Source organism: Festucalex cinctus, chromosome 13 (assembly GCF_051991245.1).
Source record: "Festucalex cinctus isolate MCC-2025b chromosome 13, RoL_Fcin_1.0, whole genome shotgun sequence".
Classification (NCBI taxonomy): domain Eukaryota; kingdom Metazoa; phylum Chordata; class Actinopteri; order Syngnathiformes; family Syngnathidae; genus Festucalex; species Festucalex cinctus.
Window position 1 is genome coordinate 4,725,314 of NC_135423.1, and position 17,187 is coordinate 4,742,500.

General features: G+C 42.9%; 2 protein-coding genes and 1 long non-coding RNA gene across 10 annotated transcripts in view; 2 read left to right on the top strand and 1 right to left on the bottom strand.

Annotated features, from left to right (window-relative positions):
• Positions 1-32: 32 nt before the first annotated feature.
• trmt9b (tRNA methyltransferase 9B) lies at positions 33-9,334 on the top strand. 7 transcript variants are annotated; one of them, XM_077540249.1, is made up of 7 exons: positions 231-1,824; positions 1,891-1,995; positions 2,168-2,309; positions 2,391-2,411; positions 5,350-5,531; positions 6,295-6,468; positions 7,785-9,334. In XM_077540249.1, exons 3-7 carry the CDS (start codon positions 2,233-2,235, stop codon positions 8,582-8,584), a joined length of 1,254 nt encoding a protein of 417 aa, XP_077396375.1. In that variant the 5' UTR covers positions 231-1,824; positions 1,891-1,995; positions 2,168-2,232; the 3' UTR covers positions 8,585-9,334. The 7 variants fall into 7 exon arrangements, with proteins under 7 accessions (XP_077396381.1, XP_077396375.1, XP_077396376.1 ...); XM_077540250.1 differs by having other exon boundaries at positions 2,171-2,309; XM_077540251.1 differs by having other exon boundaries at positions 231-1,995.
• On the bottom strand, positions 1,641-3,403 carry LOC144032814 (uncharacterized). The gene is made up of 2 exons (XR_013287800.1): positions 3,137-3,403; positions 1,641-2,769 (listed from the first exon to the last, which is right to left on the bottom strand). It is a non-coding gene; the product is annotated as an uncharacterized LOC144032814 (long non-coding RNA).
• A 3,803-nt stretch (positions 9,335-13,137) lies between the features above and the next one.
• stard13b (StAR related lipid transfer domain containing 13b) overlaps positions 13,138-17,187 on the top strand; it is a 59,851-nt gene continuing 55,801 nt past the window's right edge. For both annotated transcript variants that reach the window (XM_077540852.1, XM_077540853.1), the window contains exons 1-2: positions 13,138-13,375; positions 15,759-17,187. The exon at positions 15,759-17,187 is cut by the window's right edge and continues 420 nt beyond it. In XM_077540852.1, coding sequence (XP_077396978.1) covers positions 15,787-17,187 — 1,401 coding nt within the window. In that variant the 5' untranslated portion in view covers positions 13,138-13,375; positions 15,759-15,786. The remainder of the gene's footprint in view (positions 13,376-15,758) is intronic.

Below are 17,187 nucleotides of genomic sequence, written 5' to 3' on the forward strand. Positions count from 1 at the left end.
ATCAGCAGTAGTCACGAAAGGACCCCGACGCCTATTGTTTACAAACATAATGAAATGGTCCATATAGGATGATTATTCTTTTTGCCCAGAGAAGCTCGACCAATCGGAGGCTGCCGAGCGTGTCCTTGAAAGACAATGCAGGGCAGCTGTTTGGCTGAAAAGATTTGATGAGCTGCAACGTGACACACGAGAGAGCCTCACCTTGGTAAGTTGACAGCTCATCTCACGCCAACTGCGTCCAACATCCACGCACGTGATGATGATGATGATGATGATGATGATGATGTGAGTGGGCTCACAAAAAGTGGTTTGATTTCCTTTTTTTCTTTTTTTTACACTGATTACATTTGATAGGAGTTTCTGAGATCTACATCAGTGATTCTACTTGAATTTCATTTCATGTTTTGAAAACAAAATCACGACCAAAATACAGCTTAGTTGTTAACTTTTTAAACTCGATGCATTTGCATTTAATCTTGAACTGCTTGTTTGAAAACTTTAATGTTACACACTTTTATGTGAAATTCATTTTAATATAATTAAATGTGGATGTAAACTTGATATTAAAATTAACTAGATTGTGATTTGTTTTTAATTTGGCTTTATTCAGAACTAATGACACTTTCAAACATTAAATCTATATATTTTATTTACACTACATGTGATACATATAAAAATGAATCAACTACATTAATTAAATGTGTTTGTTTTTTATGATGACACCCACAAGGTGAGGGAAAAAGCATTGATGACGATAGACCCAGAAGTGGAACTATTGCATCAGACAGCATGCACACAATGTATCCTCTAGTCACAATAAATTGGAGACAGTATGTCACACGGCGGCCTGTTGCTATGCAGAATTAATTGTGCTCAAACATAGGGAAAATTGTATTTTTAACACCACGTCCACATAGCTAAAACGCAATACAAAGAACATCATGGGACTATTTCTGCATTTCTTCATGACTCTGTGCATATACAAAAGAAAACACCATTTGTCTGTATGGTAGCTGTCATTAATAAAAATAAATAAATAAATAAAACGATCACGTGATCTGTCATACTTGGCAGCCGTTCATTATTTACTGGAAAACTCGTATTTCAGGGAGCGCGTGCTCGTTCGCGTGTGCGCGAGTGCCGGACAGCTCCATTGTTTAATAGTGTAGTAGTCACGTGATGCGGACAGCCAATCACATACGAGCTTTGCCACCGCATCGCGTGCTTTTTATTTATTTATTTTTCGAAAGAGCGCTCAACAGTAAAGTTTTCGTTGTAAGAATCAACACTAACAGGGGCCTTTCAAAATAAAAGCGACGGTTTGAGATGTATTTTTGTATACCATGCAGGTGAGGTGGCACATCTACACTGTCACTTATTAAAGTACAACCAAAAAAGCACTATAGAAAGAAAATAATCATTTACAACAACTGAAGGTGAACGAGAGATGGCTCGATGGACTGATGACAAAATCATGCTTGAGCCTAATTTCAGCTGCCTGACCCTACTTCTAAAATGACCACAAAATATATTGTACCACCCACAAACTTCAAACTATCTTTAAACTTGTGGTAGGAGTTGATTACGGCGGGAGAGCCGTCTCTGTTTTACTTTATTATCTCAGCCAACCCGGAAGTTGCTTTTCGTCTTCCAGCGGTGGTCTTTACAGGTGTTGGCCGCGTCAACGTGAGACGTCGCCGCCGATGGCTCCCCAGCCGTTCGGCGGCTCGTTGACGGCGGCCGCTCACGCACGGCGGTCACGCACGACGGTCACGCACGACGGCGACTCGTTTCCCCACGCGTGTTGTGGTAACGTGAGTCAAGGTAACGTGGATTCGACTACGCACGTATATACATATATTGTATAAAAAAAAAATGTGGCCGCCGTAGACAGCTGCAGGTGCGTGGCCGCCGGGTTCCAATTAGCGAGGGAGAAGCGGCAAGTTCGCTTGCAGAAACCCGGGAGACGGACGCTTCTCGACGCATTCATGCATGGTGAGCCATTTTCGTCACTCCCCAAACGAACCGTGAGCCGGTGGCCGGTGCAGTTGTGGTGATTAAATGGCATGATTTCATTCCAATTCAAACTTCAATGTCTTTTCAAAGAGTCGTTGATGTGTCACAAGTTTGGCGAAAATGTATTGATGGTTTTGCTTGATTCGTTCAGTAGACTTCTAGACAGGACGCAAGAGTGAACGAGAGGCTCCTCAGGTTAAACAATCAAGCGGAGTCATGGCTGCAGGCTTCAATTTGACGGGTAAACCTGTTTGTCTGCGGTTGGAGGGATGTGCTGGCAACCTTGAGCCCAGGTCGCTTCTCTGCTCCACCACCATCACCATCATCATCATCATCATCATCATTTGTCTTGAATGACCACTAATGCTGTTTAGTGACCTCTGGCTGCTCCAAGGGTAGGTTACTACTCCACTCCACAGTGCCCCGCTGCATAGCTGGGATGCTATCCCGCATTTACATTCTCAGTCTGAGGCTGTCTCTCTCTTGCTGATTGCATAATGAGTACCTCAGTTTGGTGAGGCGGGAGGGGCGGGGGAGACGCCGAAAGAGGACAGTGTTACATAAGGCATGTTTTCCTTCCACTTGGATGGGGTGATGAGGATGATGCGAGCAAGCTCTGCAAATAGGCCCTTTGGAGGCTTTTAAGGTGTCCATCAGCCAGCAGGAGTGTTTGCACGGCGCTTCGAGTTGTTTCATGTTCTGAACGGCCGAGGACTGGTCGGTTTTGCCTCCTGTGACCTCGTCAGTCGAGCCCTGTGGTACGAAATCACAGCGTGATCATCCAGGCGACGGCGGAGCGCTTTTGTTTGTTCGCGATTGCGTTCTGTGCACAGAGATGCCAGGAGGCTATCAATAGACGGTTTCATTATGTTTGTAAACAAAAGGTGTCAGGTGGCAGAAGGGAACTGAAAATAATGAAAATGTCAATGAGCCAGCCACTCAGTGATAATGTTAAAGATAATACGTTTTGTTAACAAGCTCAAAGCAGGTAAAGAGAAGTCCTGAATTGCATGATAATGTTTAGCTTCAGAAAGCTTTGATTTAAAACAAAAAACAAAAAAAGAAAAACAGTTGTTATCAAGCTGCAATAAAGTCAAGCACATGTACATTTAAAAATCACCTGTTTGCCTGTTGATTGAGCTGATGGGCAGCTTCACGAACGAAAATCATCTCGTTTCACCAAACGGTGGCAGAAAACGTGACGCCCGACTCCTGCAGAGTTTCGGGATGAGTAGTTGCAGGGATTAATGGAATAAACCTGCAACTCCATCCGCACGTGTTTCCGTCCTCCGCTGAAGGTCGTGCGAGGCGAACGTGCCGGACGAAATGTGAGCTGAGGCTTTAACGTGACACCGCATAGCAAACCCTCGAGCATACTGGTGTCGTCGTCGTCGTAACACTCGCCGAATTTTATGTTGTGACCTTTTTTTTTTTTTTCTCCCTTTCCCTGCAGCGCCGCTACCTCTATTTAATGCAGTGAACAGGCACTTTACCAGGATGACATTATGAAATGCGGCTTGATTATAATTGTGAAACATGATGTATACGCACAAAAGCAGAGAGGTGAGATTTAGAAATGAAATAGCATGAAAATGTTCGACATAGAAGCCCTGGTTTCGGTAGGGCTCGGGACTGAGCCTTTCCCCAAATAACAAAAAGAGTTTGTAATTTCATATAGAGTAAATGCCACAAGCTGGTGTCAAAGAACTGCTAAATGAAACTCCTCAACTAAATTAACTTTTTGTTTTAATTGTTTTTGCTTTTGTTAAAGATTGAATCCATCCACGTTCTGTCGTATCAGCTAGCTAGTGCTAAGTTAACCGGAGGAGGGTTACCTAGGGTTGCCAACTTTCTCATCCCGAAATAAGGGACAGGTGCACGGCACGGTGCCATTGTGGTGTGAAATCGGTGTATATTCTGATTAGATTTGAAATGCACAGTTTGTATATTCCCTTTAATTCAGGCCATCATTATGTAACCTCATACAAAACCTCAAGGAAACCACAAATTGTCTCTACCTAAAAAACAAAAACAAAAAAAACAAAAAAAACGGCACCGAAGGCAGATCGGCGTTTAGAGTGAGTGTAGGTGACAGGAAGCTGTGACGAAACCAGGAAGCGCCTCTTTTTTTTTTTTTTTTTTTTTTTAATTATTAATTATTATTATTATTATTATTAGGGGTGTCAAAAAAATCGATTCGGCGATATATCGCGATACTACATCGCGCGATTCTCGAATCGATTCAATAATCGGCAGAATCGATTTTTTTTTTTTTTTTTTTTTTTTTTTTTTTTTTTTTTTTAGGATTCACACCTTGAGCATGGAAGAATGTTATATGAACGGCACATTAAGCCTTAATATTTTTATTTTAATGCTGTTCAAACATGAAACAGATTACAACCTCTATAAGACTGAAATTTCAGATAAATAAATCATACATTTTCATATAAATCTTACACTCTACAAGCTTACTGATTAGTATTTTCTAAATATGAATGAAAAAAAATCGCAACAATCGACTTATAAATTCGTATCGGGATTAATCGGTATTGAATCGTGACCATTCATATCGGGATTAATCGGTATCGAATCGAATCGTGACCTGTGAATCGTGATACGAATCGAATCGTAAGGTACTAGGCAATTCACACCCCTAATTATTATTATTATTATTATTATTATTAGTTGCCTCTCTACCTTGCAAGATCTCCACATACAACGTCACACCCACCGACTAATTTTATTGGCTAAAAGCAACTTCCTTGTCACTTCTCAACCTACCGGAGCACCCGTGGTCCAAAAATGGCTGAGATGCCGTTCGCTGCATTTATTGTAAGAATTGAGAATTATTTTCCGGGGCTTTTGAGGTTCCGCACGGGACATAACAATTTAGCCCAAAATTCGGGGCGTCCCGGGTAATACGGGACAGTTGGCAACCCTAGGGTTCCTCTCTCCGGTCCAGCGCCTTAAGTTTGCAAACAACCTTCATGCTAGGGATGGCATCAGAGGCCAACAGCGAAGTAACAACAAAGGTGTTGATACCCTGCCGAAGATGGGCTCTGTTGACTGATTGCCAAACAGTTTAATTAAAGCTGATTAGCCGGCTAAACGTTACCAAAGACACACAAACTAATGTACGTCACATATGTTGCATTTACGACAATATGCTACCATTCATTCTCGTTGGAAATCACAAAACTCAAATCCGGCATTCAATTTGATCGCCCTCCGTCGCATCTCAGTTCAAGTCACCACCGATTATTACGCACAGCTCTACTAATCACCATACAAACCGAATCGCGGCGAATGACTTTTCCCGATTTTGTTCCGTAGACGCGACGGCGCCGGACGGTCGTTGACGATGGACGAGGCCGCCAGCCAGCTGGAGCGAGAGCACGTGCACGGCGTCTACGACAAGATCGCGCCCTACTTCAACGACAGCCGCTACAAGGCCTGGCCCAAGGTGCGCCAGTTCCTGCTGGACCAGCCGCCCGGGAGCATCGTCGCCGACGTCGGTGCGTGCCGTCAGAACCCCAACAGCACGTAAACATAACTAAAATGTGTTGGAATTAGTGTTCGTTTTGATGAAACATTTTTGGGTTTTTAACCCTTTCATGCACAAATAATGATAACCTACATCAGAATTTTGGTGACATTTCCACTGGGGGCGGATCATGTGCATTTGAGCAACTGATGAAATGTGTTTGGAAGAAAAGAATAAATAATAATTTTTTTTTAAATAATAATACAATAAAAACAATGTGTGCTTGATTTTTAACATCTTATAATATTTTAACATACAGTGTTCCCTCAATTTCCGCTGGGGTTAAGCTCCAAAAAATACCCGCAATAAATGACATCCGTGAAGTAATTAGATTTATGTTTGACATTTTGTACACTAAATGTTTTAAGGCTCAAAAACCCCTCACCACACAGTTTATACACTTTTCTCACATTTCTCTCTTGTTTAAGCATTCTCAATGTTGAAACCTTCATAATTTTTTATGAAATAAGTACATGAAAGTAAAAAAACAACAACAACACATTACTGTTTTTTAAAGATGAAGTCATAATATGATATTAAAGTAAAAATTTAACAAAACTTACATCAAAAAAATAAAAGGAAATTAAATAGGCAGTCAGTGCATTTTTTATTTTTTATTTTATTTTTTGCTGCTAGGTTAATTTGCAAATGTGGTCCTCCAACTTTCGGGAGTCCGGAGAACCGTGGTTTGAGAGATACTTGTTCTGAAACGCCCTTTTCGTGACCCCACGCAGGCTGCGGCAACGGCAAATACCTCGACATTAACGAGGGAGCGTTCAAGCTGGGCTGCGATGTCTGTCGCCCCCTGGTGGACTTTGCCGGCAGCCGAGGTCACGAGGTGCAGATGTGCGACGGCCTCCACCTGCCTTACCGCGACGGCTGCTTCGACGCAGTGCTCTCCATCGCAGGTGAACAGATAACGAACGCCTGCGTTCTGCTTACTTTCAAGCAGGAATGCTCAAAATAGCACCAAAATATAGAGAATAATAACTAGGGGGGAAAAAAAAAGTCAAATGCAGTATTAGACAAAAACACACAAATATTAGAATGTACTTAGAAAAATTCAAGAGGAAATGAGGAAATGTTTGTAAAAATGCTGCAGTGGAAAGGCAAAACTTTAGGCACAATTGGAGAGATAAAGCAAAATACCTAAAGTATTGCAAAAATGGAAAAAAAATACACCATAATATATTGAAATTTGACCCCCTTAAAAAAAAGAAAAAAAAAACATGTAAAGAAATTTTCACCAAAATATATGAATTCTACAAATATTAGCTGAACATTACAATACCAAAGTAATCGACAAAAACGTGTAATCAGATATTTGCCAAAGGATATTACAAGCATACCAAATTAGGTAATACACAAATATTATCAAAAGAGTTAAATATTAGAAAAATATTAGGCAAAAAAAGAAAAAAAAATACAAAATTAGGTAAAAAATACACAAATCGTAGCTACTGATATTTAAGACCAAAACATTGGACAAGAATACACAAATATTAGTTTTCAAATATGGTATACAGTAATCTAATAATAATAGCCCAAACAGTTTGCAAATATTATACAAAATATAAAAATGGACAAATCGTTATCACAGAGTCAGAAAAAAAAAACAATCATTAGACAAAACACCACAAAAATGGCAATACACAACATCAGCCTCACAAAAAATAGTATTTAAAAAATACATTAAAAAAATACATAAAAAAAGACAAAAACACAAATCAGATACAGTATATTTAAAGGAACAATTTTCAGCAGTGACAAGTTATTTTGTCCAGAATGAATTTTATAACGTCATTATTTTTCATGTACCGGTACAATTAGTACCTTGCTGTCGACTGATGATGACATCACCTGCGCCGAGGAAGTAGGTAACGGCCAATCAAATCATGGCTCACCAGTTTTCTGGGTTTGGTCAGTAAACTTAGCCATGATTGGTCGTTACCTACTTCCTCAGCGCAGGTGATGTCATCATCAGTCGACAGCAAGTAGAAAAATTACTTTTTAAAGGTACTAATTGTACATGAAAAATAATAGTTACCACATTAATTGTAGCCAAACATGAACTTTTTACTACAAATTAGATGCAAATACAAATCTTGTTCCAAAAAAGTGAAGGACGAAAAAATGTCGAATAATCGATGTCGAAATCTGAACTTTGCTTGCCTATTGAGGCGAACAACCAGTAAGTCGTTTGCACGTGATGTGTGCGTTGCAGTCATCCATCATTTGTCCACCAAAGAACGTCGTATCCGCGCAATAAGGGAGATGGCGCGCACGCTGCGCGCGGGCGGCCGCGTCATGATCTGCGTGTGGGCCATGGAGCAGAAGCGCCGCAAGTTCGACAAGCAGGACATCTTCGTCCCGTGGAACCCCAACCTCCGCTCGCCCGACGCCACCGGGAGCGCCGGCGACGTCGTCGACAAGCACAGGAAGGTCCGGAGCACATCGTCGGTGGCCGACGCGGCGCCGCCGCCCCCGCCCGCGCCCGGCGCTCACAGACTCTGGTTCTTCTCCCGCTCCCTGGACTCGGTCTTCGACTTCGGGAGCTTGTCCGTCTCCCGCTCGTCGTCCCGGGAGCTCGGCGCTTTGTCGCCCGCCGCCGCCGCCGGCGAGGGCGGAGCCTCGGGGGGGAGAGGGCGGGCTTTCATCCGGCACTTCTCCAGCTTCTTCTCCCCGCCGTCCACGGTCGGGTCCGAGGAGGACGTCTTCAGCCCCGGCGCCGATCTGCACGAGGAGGAGCCCAAAGAGGAGCGCGGCGGCGCCGGCGCGGCCCTGGCGCCCGAGTGCGGCGCCCTGGCGCTGCCCGACCTGGTGCCCTTCCAGACGGAGCACTCGGGCCGGGAGAGCGCGGCGGCCGACGGTTCCTCCTGCCTGAGGTACTATCACGTGTTCAGGGAGGGCGAGCTGGCCGAGCTCATCGCCAATCACGTGGCCCAACTCCGCGTCCGCCACGCCTACTTCGACCACGCCAACTGGTGCGTGGTGGCCGAGAAGGTAGAGCCCGAGAAAATCTGACCGGCTTTTTTTTTTTTTTTTTTTTTTAACTCCCTATTCTAATTTATTTCACCGTTTTTATCGTCTGCCTTTGAGTTTTAGCACTGAATCTCAGTTTTGAATTTCACTTGATGATTCCGGTGCAATCTCAGTTTTTTACTTTTTTAGTGAGTTTGCAGTGATTACAACGCACAAATGTTCTTAGTTTTGTTTTTTGCACTTTTTTACATGATTCAACAACGAAAGTAACACGCACATTTAGCAACAAAGTAGTAATTTTGTAGAAAATGGACACATTTTAAGAAAAATCTGTCATAAATGAAATTTTAAAATTACAGTAGTCAATTTAAAATCTTATGCTAAATGGGAGTGGCACAAGTCCAAACATTAGCAACACTTAGAGAGCCAAAGCAATAATGCACATCGAAACCAAAAGATTAGAAGACCTTCCTGATATTTAACAAAACGCACAAATATGGAGGAAAGATTATTATTATTATTTTTCCATGGGGGGAGGGGAATACATTGTAGCACTGAATTATTATTTTTTTTAATTTTTTTTTAAATTCGTAATTTAGTTAGTTTGAAGTCTTATTAACAAGTGTTACTCCGCAGATAAAACACATGACTGTTTTGTTCTTATTTTATGATTAATTTGTTTGTTTTAACATACAGAATAAAATCAAAAATAGTGACAAACCTATTTCACTAGCAAATCAAGTTGTTGTGATGTTAAAAATACTCCCAAAATAAACAAGTCCCATGGGGGGGGGGGGGGGGGGTTGTGGTGGGGGGAGCAAATGCATAAATATTTAGCAGAATTATGAGTTTCATCACCGATTCTCAATTTTGACTGATTCCAGGAGTCTCCAGTCTTATAAACAAAAAAAGTTACTCTGTGCCTGTAACACATGACTGTTGATTTTTTGAAAACTCTTCTTTCAGTGTTTGTCAGATAGATTCACTTTATTTTTTACATATAGATACGCACCATTGCAAAAAAAACAAAAAACAAAAAAAACTCAAATTGGGCTTACTTTGAATGGGGGAAAAGTAGTGCCACCTAGTGGACTGATTGGAAAAAGTGAAATTCAGTAGTTAGCACTTTTTTTTTGTCAATAATTCTATGGGTACCGTACAAGTCACAAAATTATCAGGGATTTATGAATTGAAGTTGCACAAGTCAAAATATTAGGCACACTGGGAGAGTCTACGCAATAATGCTCAAAAGATCAGAAAACAAAATATTGAAATACAATTTTGACCCCGCAATTGTTCGGGGTAAATATAAAAATGCACAAATTTGAGAACTTTTAAAAACTTTTTTTTTTTTTTTTTTTGTCTGCTTATGACTTTTAACAGCTCAGCTTTGTGTGGCTGTTTCCAGTCTTAAAGACTGAAGTTCCTCCGTGGCTGCAACGCACGACTGTTCCTTTTTATTCATCATTTAAAAATAAAGAATATATCTTCAGATGGTCGTGTAGGAAATAATGTACGTGTTTGTTCTTGACGTGTTTTTAGCCCACAGTATACTTGATTTTTTTTTTTCCCCCTCCTTTTTTGAGGGTTTTCTTTTTGTGACATTTTGCGGTCTTTCGTTGTGCTTTTCGCTAGTAGTCGCATGTGCGAGCAGATGAAGTCACAAACGTGTCGCATGCGTCCTACGAGCGGAAAACGGCACTTGGCCGCCTCATACTGTGAATTAATGTTGCACTGTACGCCCATTGTGATTTACTTGAAACCTTGTGCCAAGGAGGTGTTTCGTGTTTGTGTCAATACGGTTGTCTATTTTTTTTCTTCTTTTTTTTCTTAATTAAAAAGTTTCGTGTTGATCATAGTGGAGTCCCCGAGTGGTTTTTGACGAGCATGTCATCGCATGTTGTAGCTTAAAACCCATTTGAAACCCCAACCCTAGTTTAAAGCCCTAATTCTTAAAGCCTAATTTGAAACCCTGATTCTAGTATAAAACCCTACTTTGAAACCCTAACTGTGATTTCCTATTTACTCCTTTAAAACCCAAATCAGTCACTAGACTCCAGACTGCCAGCAAGGCAATTTAAAATTGCCTATGGTCATTCTTCAGAACTCGTTTCAACTAACTTCACGTATTGCTTGACCTTTGACCCAAACAATTGGACTGTCACTCATCTCACGATCTGCTGTTGCATAACACTACGTTCCAAGACGAGCGCTCATCAGCCACACGTCAATTTGTCAGTCGAAAGCCGGCAAAGCAAACGTGCGCACGCTCCCCCGGCCTTCGCTATCTCGGAGCGGAAGGAATTTGCGGCTCGGTTGTGAACGCCGGCTGAGCGAGTTGCCGCACGCCGGCTTCTTCTTGTGATGGCTCACGGTCTGCGTGTGCGTGTGCGTGCAACATTCCTGTTGTATGTGCGCACCCCTGCACAATACAGTAATAGCTCGTACACGTAACTTTTTTTTCTTGATCACACACGACCAAAAATACTCGCACACGACTGAAACACCGTCAACAAACATTCTTCAGTCATGCGCCATGGCTAAAATGCTCTCATTTACAAGACTGAAACATTCACGCACTACTGAAACAATCTCACACACTACTGAAACACTCTTATAAACACCACTGAAATGAAAATACACACTACAGAAAAGCCCCCATGCACGTTACTGATTTTTTTGCCTACATGCTATCAAAGTACTCACACACTACTGAAACACTCATATACGACTGATTCACACTCAACCACAATACTGAAACATTTTTCTGTCACACATGGAACTACTGAATACACTACTGATATATTCGTGATCACCTACAAAACGAAAATACTCTCACATGCACTACAGAAACACTCTCACACACTCCTGAGACACTCTTAAATGCTATATGAAACGATTGCTTTTACTCTCATACAAAACTGAAACACACACATACTATCAATATTGTTTCTCTCATATTTGATTTGTGTGTGCGCATGTGTACTAATATACTCTGATTCACACTACTGAAGTCCTTGTGCACATTATACTGACACACATAATTTGCTGAAATATGTCCGAGAGCATTTCAGTCTCGTCCGTGTGTGAACAGAATTTCAGTAGTATATATGAGAGCATTTGTATAGTGAAATCTAATTGGGCAAATCAGTTTGTTTCAGTTTCGTGTGTGTGAGAGGACTTCATTGTAGTGTGTCAGGTGTTTTCAGTATGTGTACATGAGAGAACTTTAGTAGTTTAGTTTAGTAGTTTGTCTGAGAGTGATTCAAGTATTTGTTTGTTAATGTGAGCACCGAGATGCGATGTCAGACTGCGGTATTGTCGGAATGTCGTGTCGTGCGCCCTCGCTGGTCGTGTTACATCACGGCTCCTCGCGCGTACTTTTTTTGCCGCCTCGCTGCAGCTGCAACAACGCCGGAGGGCGAACATAAAAGGCCGCCATACGCGTGCCGCGCGTCTCAGTAATGAGATGGGAATATGATGGCGGTCGGCGCATTTTACACCTGGGCCTCCTCTTCATCGTACCATTATGCCAGAGTTCAAAGCAAACATGGTGAAGTAGCATTTAGCTGTTGTGCTGCGCGCAAATGTAACGAAAACAATTTCAAGGAAACTGCCACACACCACTTATATCTAGGGGGTATCTGCGTGTCAAAACTCATTGACTCTTGATTTTGCTGAATGCTCAACTGGCCCAGAGGCGCCAGGTAGCCTGGGTCAAAGGTCACCTTCATTTTATGGGCATCTTGGGGGGGAATTCTGTGAATAAGGAATGAGGTTGTTCTTAACAAAAAACTTGAAGGCGAAAAAGACTAAATCAAAGCGCTTGATCTCTGCTGAGGAATGTGTTGTATACATGTGGTCTGTTTGTTAGCAGCTAGCAAGCTAAGATAGCTTGAAGACTTCGATATACAGCCAGACGAGTATATCCGGAAACAAGCGATTTCATAAGTAACAATTTTCCACCATAGTGATCGATGTACTGTTTCAACCAAAAACAACGTAACTTAAGCTTCCGCTTCCACTTTGCCTTGCAAACTCCTTTTTTGTAGCTAGCGGCTCCAAACGACTGGTTTCAATGAGTCGCGGTAATGTAGTGTCCTACTCAGGACGTTTTTTTGTGACACTTGACATATTTCCCACCTTTTAACGAAAATGCTCGCCGAAAATCATGCTCTGTACATTCATTTGTTATGGGATGTTTGCCCTCCGGGAGGCGGGACCTAAGCAGTGACATCAGCTGGAAGGGTCTATTGCCAGGTTAGTTTAAACCTAATTAAAAAGAAAAAAAAAAAAGAATCCTGTCTTGAAACAGATATTTGCTGTAAAGCATCAATTGCGAACCTCCCCAAATCCTTTGAGAAGGACTGATGTAGTGCTTTAAGTTTCAGTTCGATTGTGTGAGTAAATCACTCGCGCCTTTTCTCTTTCTCTACTTGAAACCATTCCTGCAGCGTCTGTTTTTCCCGACAGGGGTGACGGGTCAGTGTTCATCTTGTCACTGGCTGTGAGGGTCCGCCGCTAACCCGTTTCACCTTGTCTCCCACTCAGCGTCAACTATCTCTCCCCCTCTCTTTTTTTTTTTTTTTTTTTTTCCTCGTTGCTTCCTCTCTCCTCCCCCCTTCCCGTCTCCCTCACAAAAAGTCGTTCCCGCTCCCTCCGCGCACATATTCGGAATGGTTTGGAGTGTTCGGCGAAACACCAGCACCGGGTGGGCGGGAGGAAGATGGCGACGACGGTGGCGGTGACGAGGCCGCCTTCGAGTAACAAGTGTGGTGGTGGAGGGACGCCAGGGCCCGTCTGGCCGACGCGTCTTTTTTTCCTCCTCAACAGGTGAGTTGTCCCCATGTTGTTGTTTGTTGATTACTCTTCTTCATCCAATTCACTTCAAAGTGAGGTGACGTTAAAATGTTTCTTATAAATTCTGTAATATGTTCTATGTGGCCCAACTAGTCTAAACAGCATTCTGATCAATATTACGTTTATTGAAGAGGACAAAAGCAGCAAAAGGGGCTATCACTATCCAATCTTTTTAAAATCGCTTATCCTATCGATGATGCCATTGAATAATCGCCTCCATAAAATGTTCACGCCAAACTGAAGGGAAGATACAAGCTTTAAGGCGGAGTCACAGTTAGCTTTATTATTAACATTCGAACCCCCACAATGCAACTTTAAAAGTCACTTAAACCCAATCCACACTGGCTGCGGAACGGACGCGGTGCGTTTTCCGTACGGCCGCCGCAAGGATAGAACGCATTTCAAGTCTTTGTGTCTATTCACACCAGTTGCAGTGCGGTGCGGAACGACTGCGGCGATGCGGGAGGTTTTCGCAAGCGTTCTATTTCTTCCCGACGCCGCATGCGTATTTTCGTGAAGGTAAAGAAATTACACAAGCCGGACAAGAAATCGGGCATCTCGCATCAAGGTAAATCCGGTATATTTCAAATTAAAACCGTTTGCGAACTGTTTTTGTTTTGGGAGGGAAGCTAGCTCGCTACATAGCATGACACCAGTCGGACATTAAAGACAAAAAATGAGCTCAGAATAAATTAAACACGACAAAATTACACTATTTAAACACAAAACGTACTTACCCGTGGTAGAACAGCCATGGTAGAAGTCCCAGAAATAATGTCCAAAAAGCATATCGATGTGACAACAAACAATCGTGGCTATTGTTTACAAATATTAATTAATTTATTTATTATAATGAAATTGACGCACAGCTCCATTTCTATAATATTTGGGATGACCCGGCCGCGGATTGAACCCACAAGTCTCAGGGCGAACACTCTACCACTAGGCCACTTGTAACAATCAGCAGCATGGCACCGCGCCACAAGGTGGCGCCTCCTTGTTTTTGCTATGCCTGTTCAGCACAAGTTGATGCCGTGGACTTTTACGTGTAATCGTGACATTTGGTAGCACCAAGAAGCCTCCTTTTTCTTATTAATAAAGTTAACTTGTGGACTTCGAGTCCCTTTTTTGGCTGATTCGCCACCGCACGTTACACTGAGCTGGGCGTTAAACTGTGTTATGAACTCCAATTACTCAGCATTACAATCAGTATTTTTATTTTTATTACACTAGTGACTCCTAAACATATCACGTAGCATTTTTTAAAACCTTTATAATGATCCAGTTTGACCTGTTATCATAATGTCACTAAATATTTACACCTTATTATATATATATATATATTCACCTTATTAACGCCTACTATCTAAATAAACAAGACTTGTATCTCATTATTAAGTCCAATTATCACTATTTCAATCACTATTTTTAGATGAATGCACTGTCGCTACATTTACAACTTTTGTTGATTTAAAAATGGGTAAATTTGACCCAGATCAGGTAACAGGTGGATTATGTTCCCACCCCTCAGCCTTCAATTACGTTTTCGGTTTTGTCTGATGACATCTTTTTCATTCCGATTTATTGTCTCCTGTTACTTGTTTCTCCGAACGACAGTTTTAATTTGACCCGTTATCCAAAAGCATCAGGTACAGAAGAAAACGAGACCACTGAACATCATCTGATTTTTTTTCCTGATTTTTTGTAAGACAACGGCGTCAGATTGGCAGGAATTTCTTTTTGGCTTTTTTCCTTGTGCCCGAGGTCGTGTTCTCGGCTCAGTTCCTAAAAGCAAACAGGCATGAATGCAGAGATATGCGTTAGTGTCTCCAGGCTGTTGCCAACTCCAGCATTCTCACGTCTATCGTAAGAATGTCAGATGAGATCATTTTGTCTTGGGGAAAAATGCGTCTCTTGACCAGGTGGGAGTTCCTCCGGCTCTCGAGGAAAACCCAATTGCGTGTTTCAGATGGTTGACTGAAGCGGTGGAACTCAGCCAGTCGCTTACCTGTTCAAGGGGTCCTTGAAAGACGGGGTGAACCGCAGCTAAGCGACTCCCCTTCCTGATGAATGGCGCGCGGGGGGGGGGGGGGGGGGGGGGGGCACTAAATCACCCACCACGAGGAAGAGCAGTCGGATTCCTGTACAGAGTGATGTCACCGCCGTCAAGCGTGAAACAAATCCAGACACGAACGGCTCGGCCCCCGATGCCAGATGTTCAAATCCACGGCACACTCTACTGCATGGGATGACAAAAGACACTCGCAAGTTGAGAGGATTCGAGGCTACTCTGATCTCAGCAATCACACAGAGACAAAGAACTCATCCCTTGCTCAAATCTGCTTGTCTGTTTCAGGTGATCTCCATCACACTGAGGATCTTGGATGCCGCGGTCTCTTTTGCCACACCCGTGGATTTTAAGTCATGACAAATTGCAGACATTAATAACAATGGCGCTTCCGCCTGCGGCGCAATTGGGGAGACATCCATCCACACTCTTGGGATCGGACCAATTGGCCTTTTCAACGCAGGGTTCGTCGGCAGAACGTGATGTTGGCAGCTCACGTGACCTCAAAGGGGACCATCTGCGTGCTGAGGATTCACACGTCTCACGGTTGGAGCCAGAACACAACGGACAAAAGGACAAAGCTGTTGGGTTTTGCCGTCATACGGAAACTGTTGAGGAATTTATCCAACAAGGGTGTGATCAAGACCTGAATTTACTCAATCACTCTTGTCCTAACCAGGACATGAAAGGAGAACATCTTCTCGCTGATGATCCATTCTGCCCCCAGTTGGAACCGGTTCCTAAAGGACTAAAGGACAGCTCTGTTGATGTTGGCTGTAATACCACAGAAACTCCTGAGGAATTTGTGCTCCAAGACTTAAATGTACTCAGCTCAATGCAGGATCACTGCAGGGATCTTGGTGGAGGTCCATGCTGCTCCCAATTGGAACCAGTTCTAGAAGGACTAAAGATCACTTCTGTTTGTGTCGGTCTTAATAATAAGAAACTTGCAGAGGATTTACATGGACAAGGAGAAGCAATAAAACTGCTGAACTCAATGAACTACCATGGGCCACGTCCCGTCACAGACCTGAAAGGGGGTGATCGCTTTCCTATGGTGTCACTCTGTGACCGGTTTGAAGCAAGACACAGCGTACTAAAGGACACTTTTGTTTGTGATGCTCTTAAGAAAGCAGCGTTTGAAGATTTGTGCTTTCAGGAGCATGGACGAGAAAATCCGAGCTTACCCCATGACCGATGTGTTTCACGTCCTTTCCAGGACCACGGAACAGATCATTGTTTTCCTGAGGGTCCACGTTGCTTGGAATTGTTTCCTAAAGGACTCTTTGACAGTTCTGTTTGTACTTATTTGAATAATGCAGAACGAATTGAGGTTTTATGCTCACAGGGGCCTGGACGAGAACATACATCTCAAGACCTTGCTTTTCTGGACTTACTTCCTGAGCAGTGTGGTCCAGGAGGGGAAGATGTTGGTCCTGAGGATCAATGCTGCTCATGGTTGCAATCGGTTCCTAAAGGACTGAAGGACACCCCCGTTTGCGTCGGCCTTAGTAACACGGATGTTGGAGTGGAGCAAGGACAAATGTCTGTGATGCTTGGAGATGCGCCTGAAGGTCTTGCTTTCCTGAGTTTACCTCATGATCAGTGCAGTCCATGTCCTGTGCAGGACCACGGAACAGATGATCTTCTTCCTGAGCCTCAATGCTGCTCACAGTCGGAACCAAGACACTCCAGACTCAAGGGCACTTCTGCCCGT

Excerpts from the sequence above, each read along its gene's own strand:
- trmt9b (XM_077540251.1), top strand. The coding sequence starts at position 2,233 with ATGGCTGCAGGCTTCAATTTGACGGGTAAACCTGTTTGTCTGCGGTTG. Across the intron at positions 2,412-5,349 it reads GACCTCTGGCTGCTCCAAGG|ACGCGACGGCGCCGGACGGT; the intron begins GTAGGTTACTAC and ends TTTGTTCCGTAG. Across the intron at positions 6,469-7,784 it reads CGCAGTGCTCTCCATCGCAG|TCATCCATCATTTGTCCACC; the intron begins GTGAACAGATAA and ends TGTGCGTTGCAG.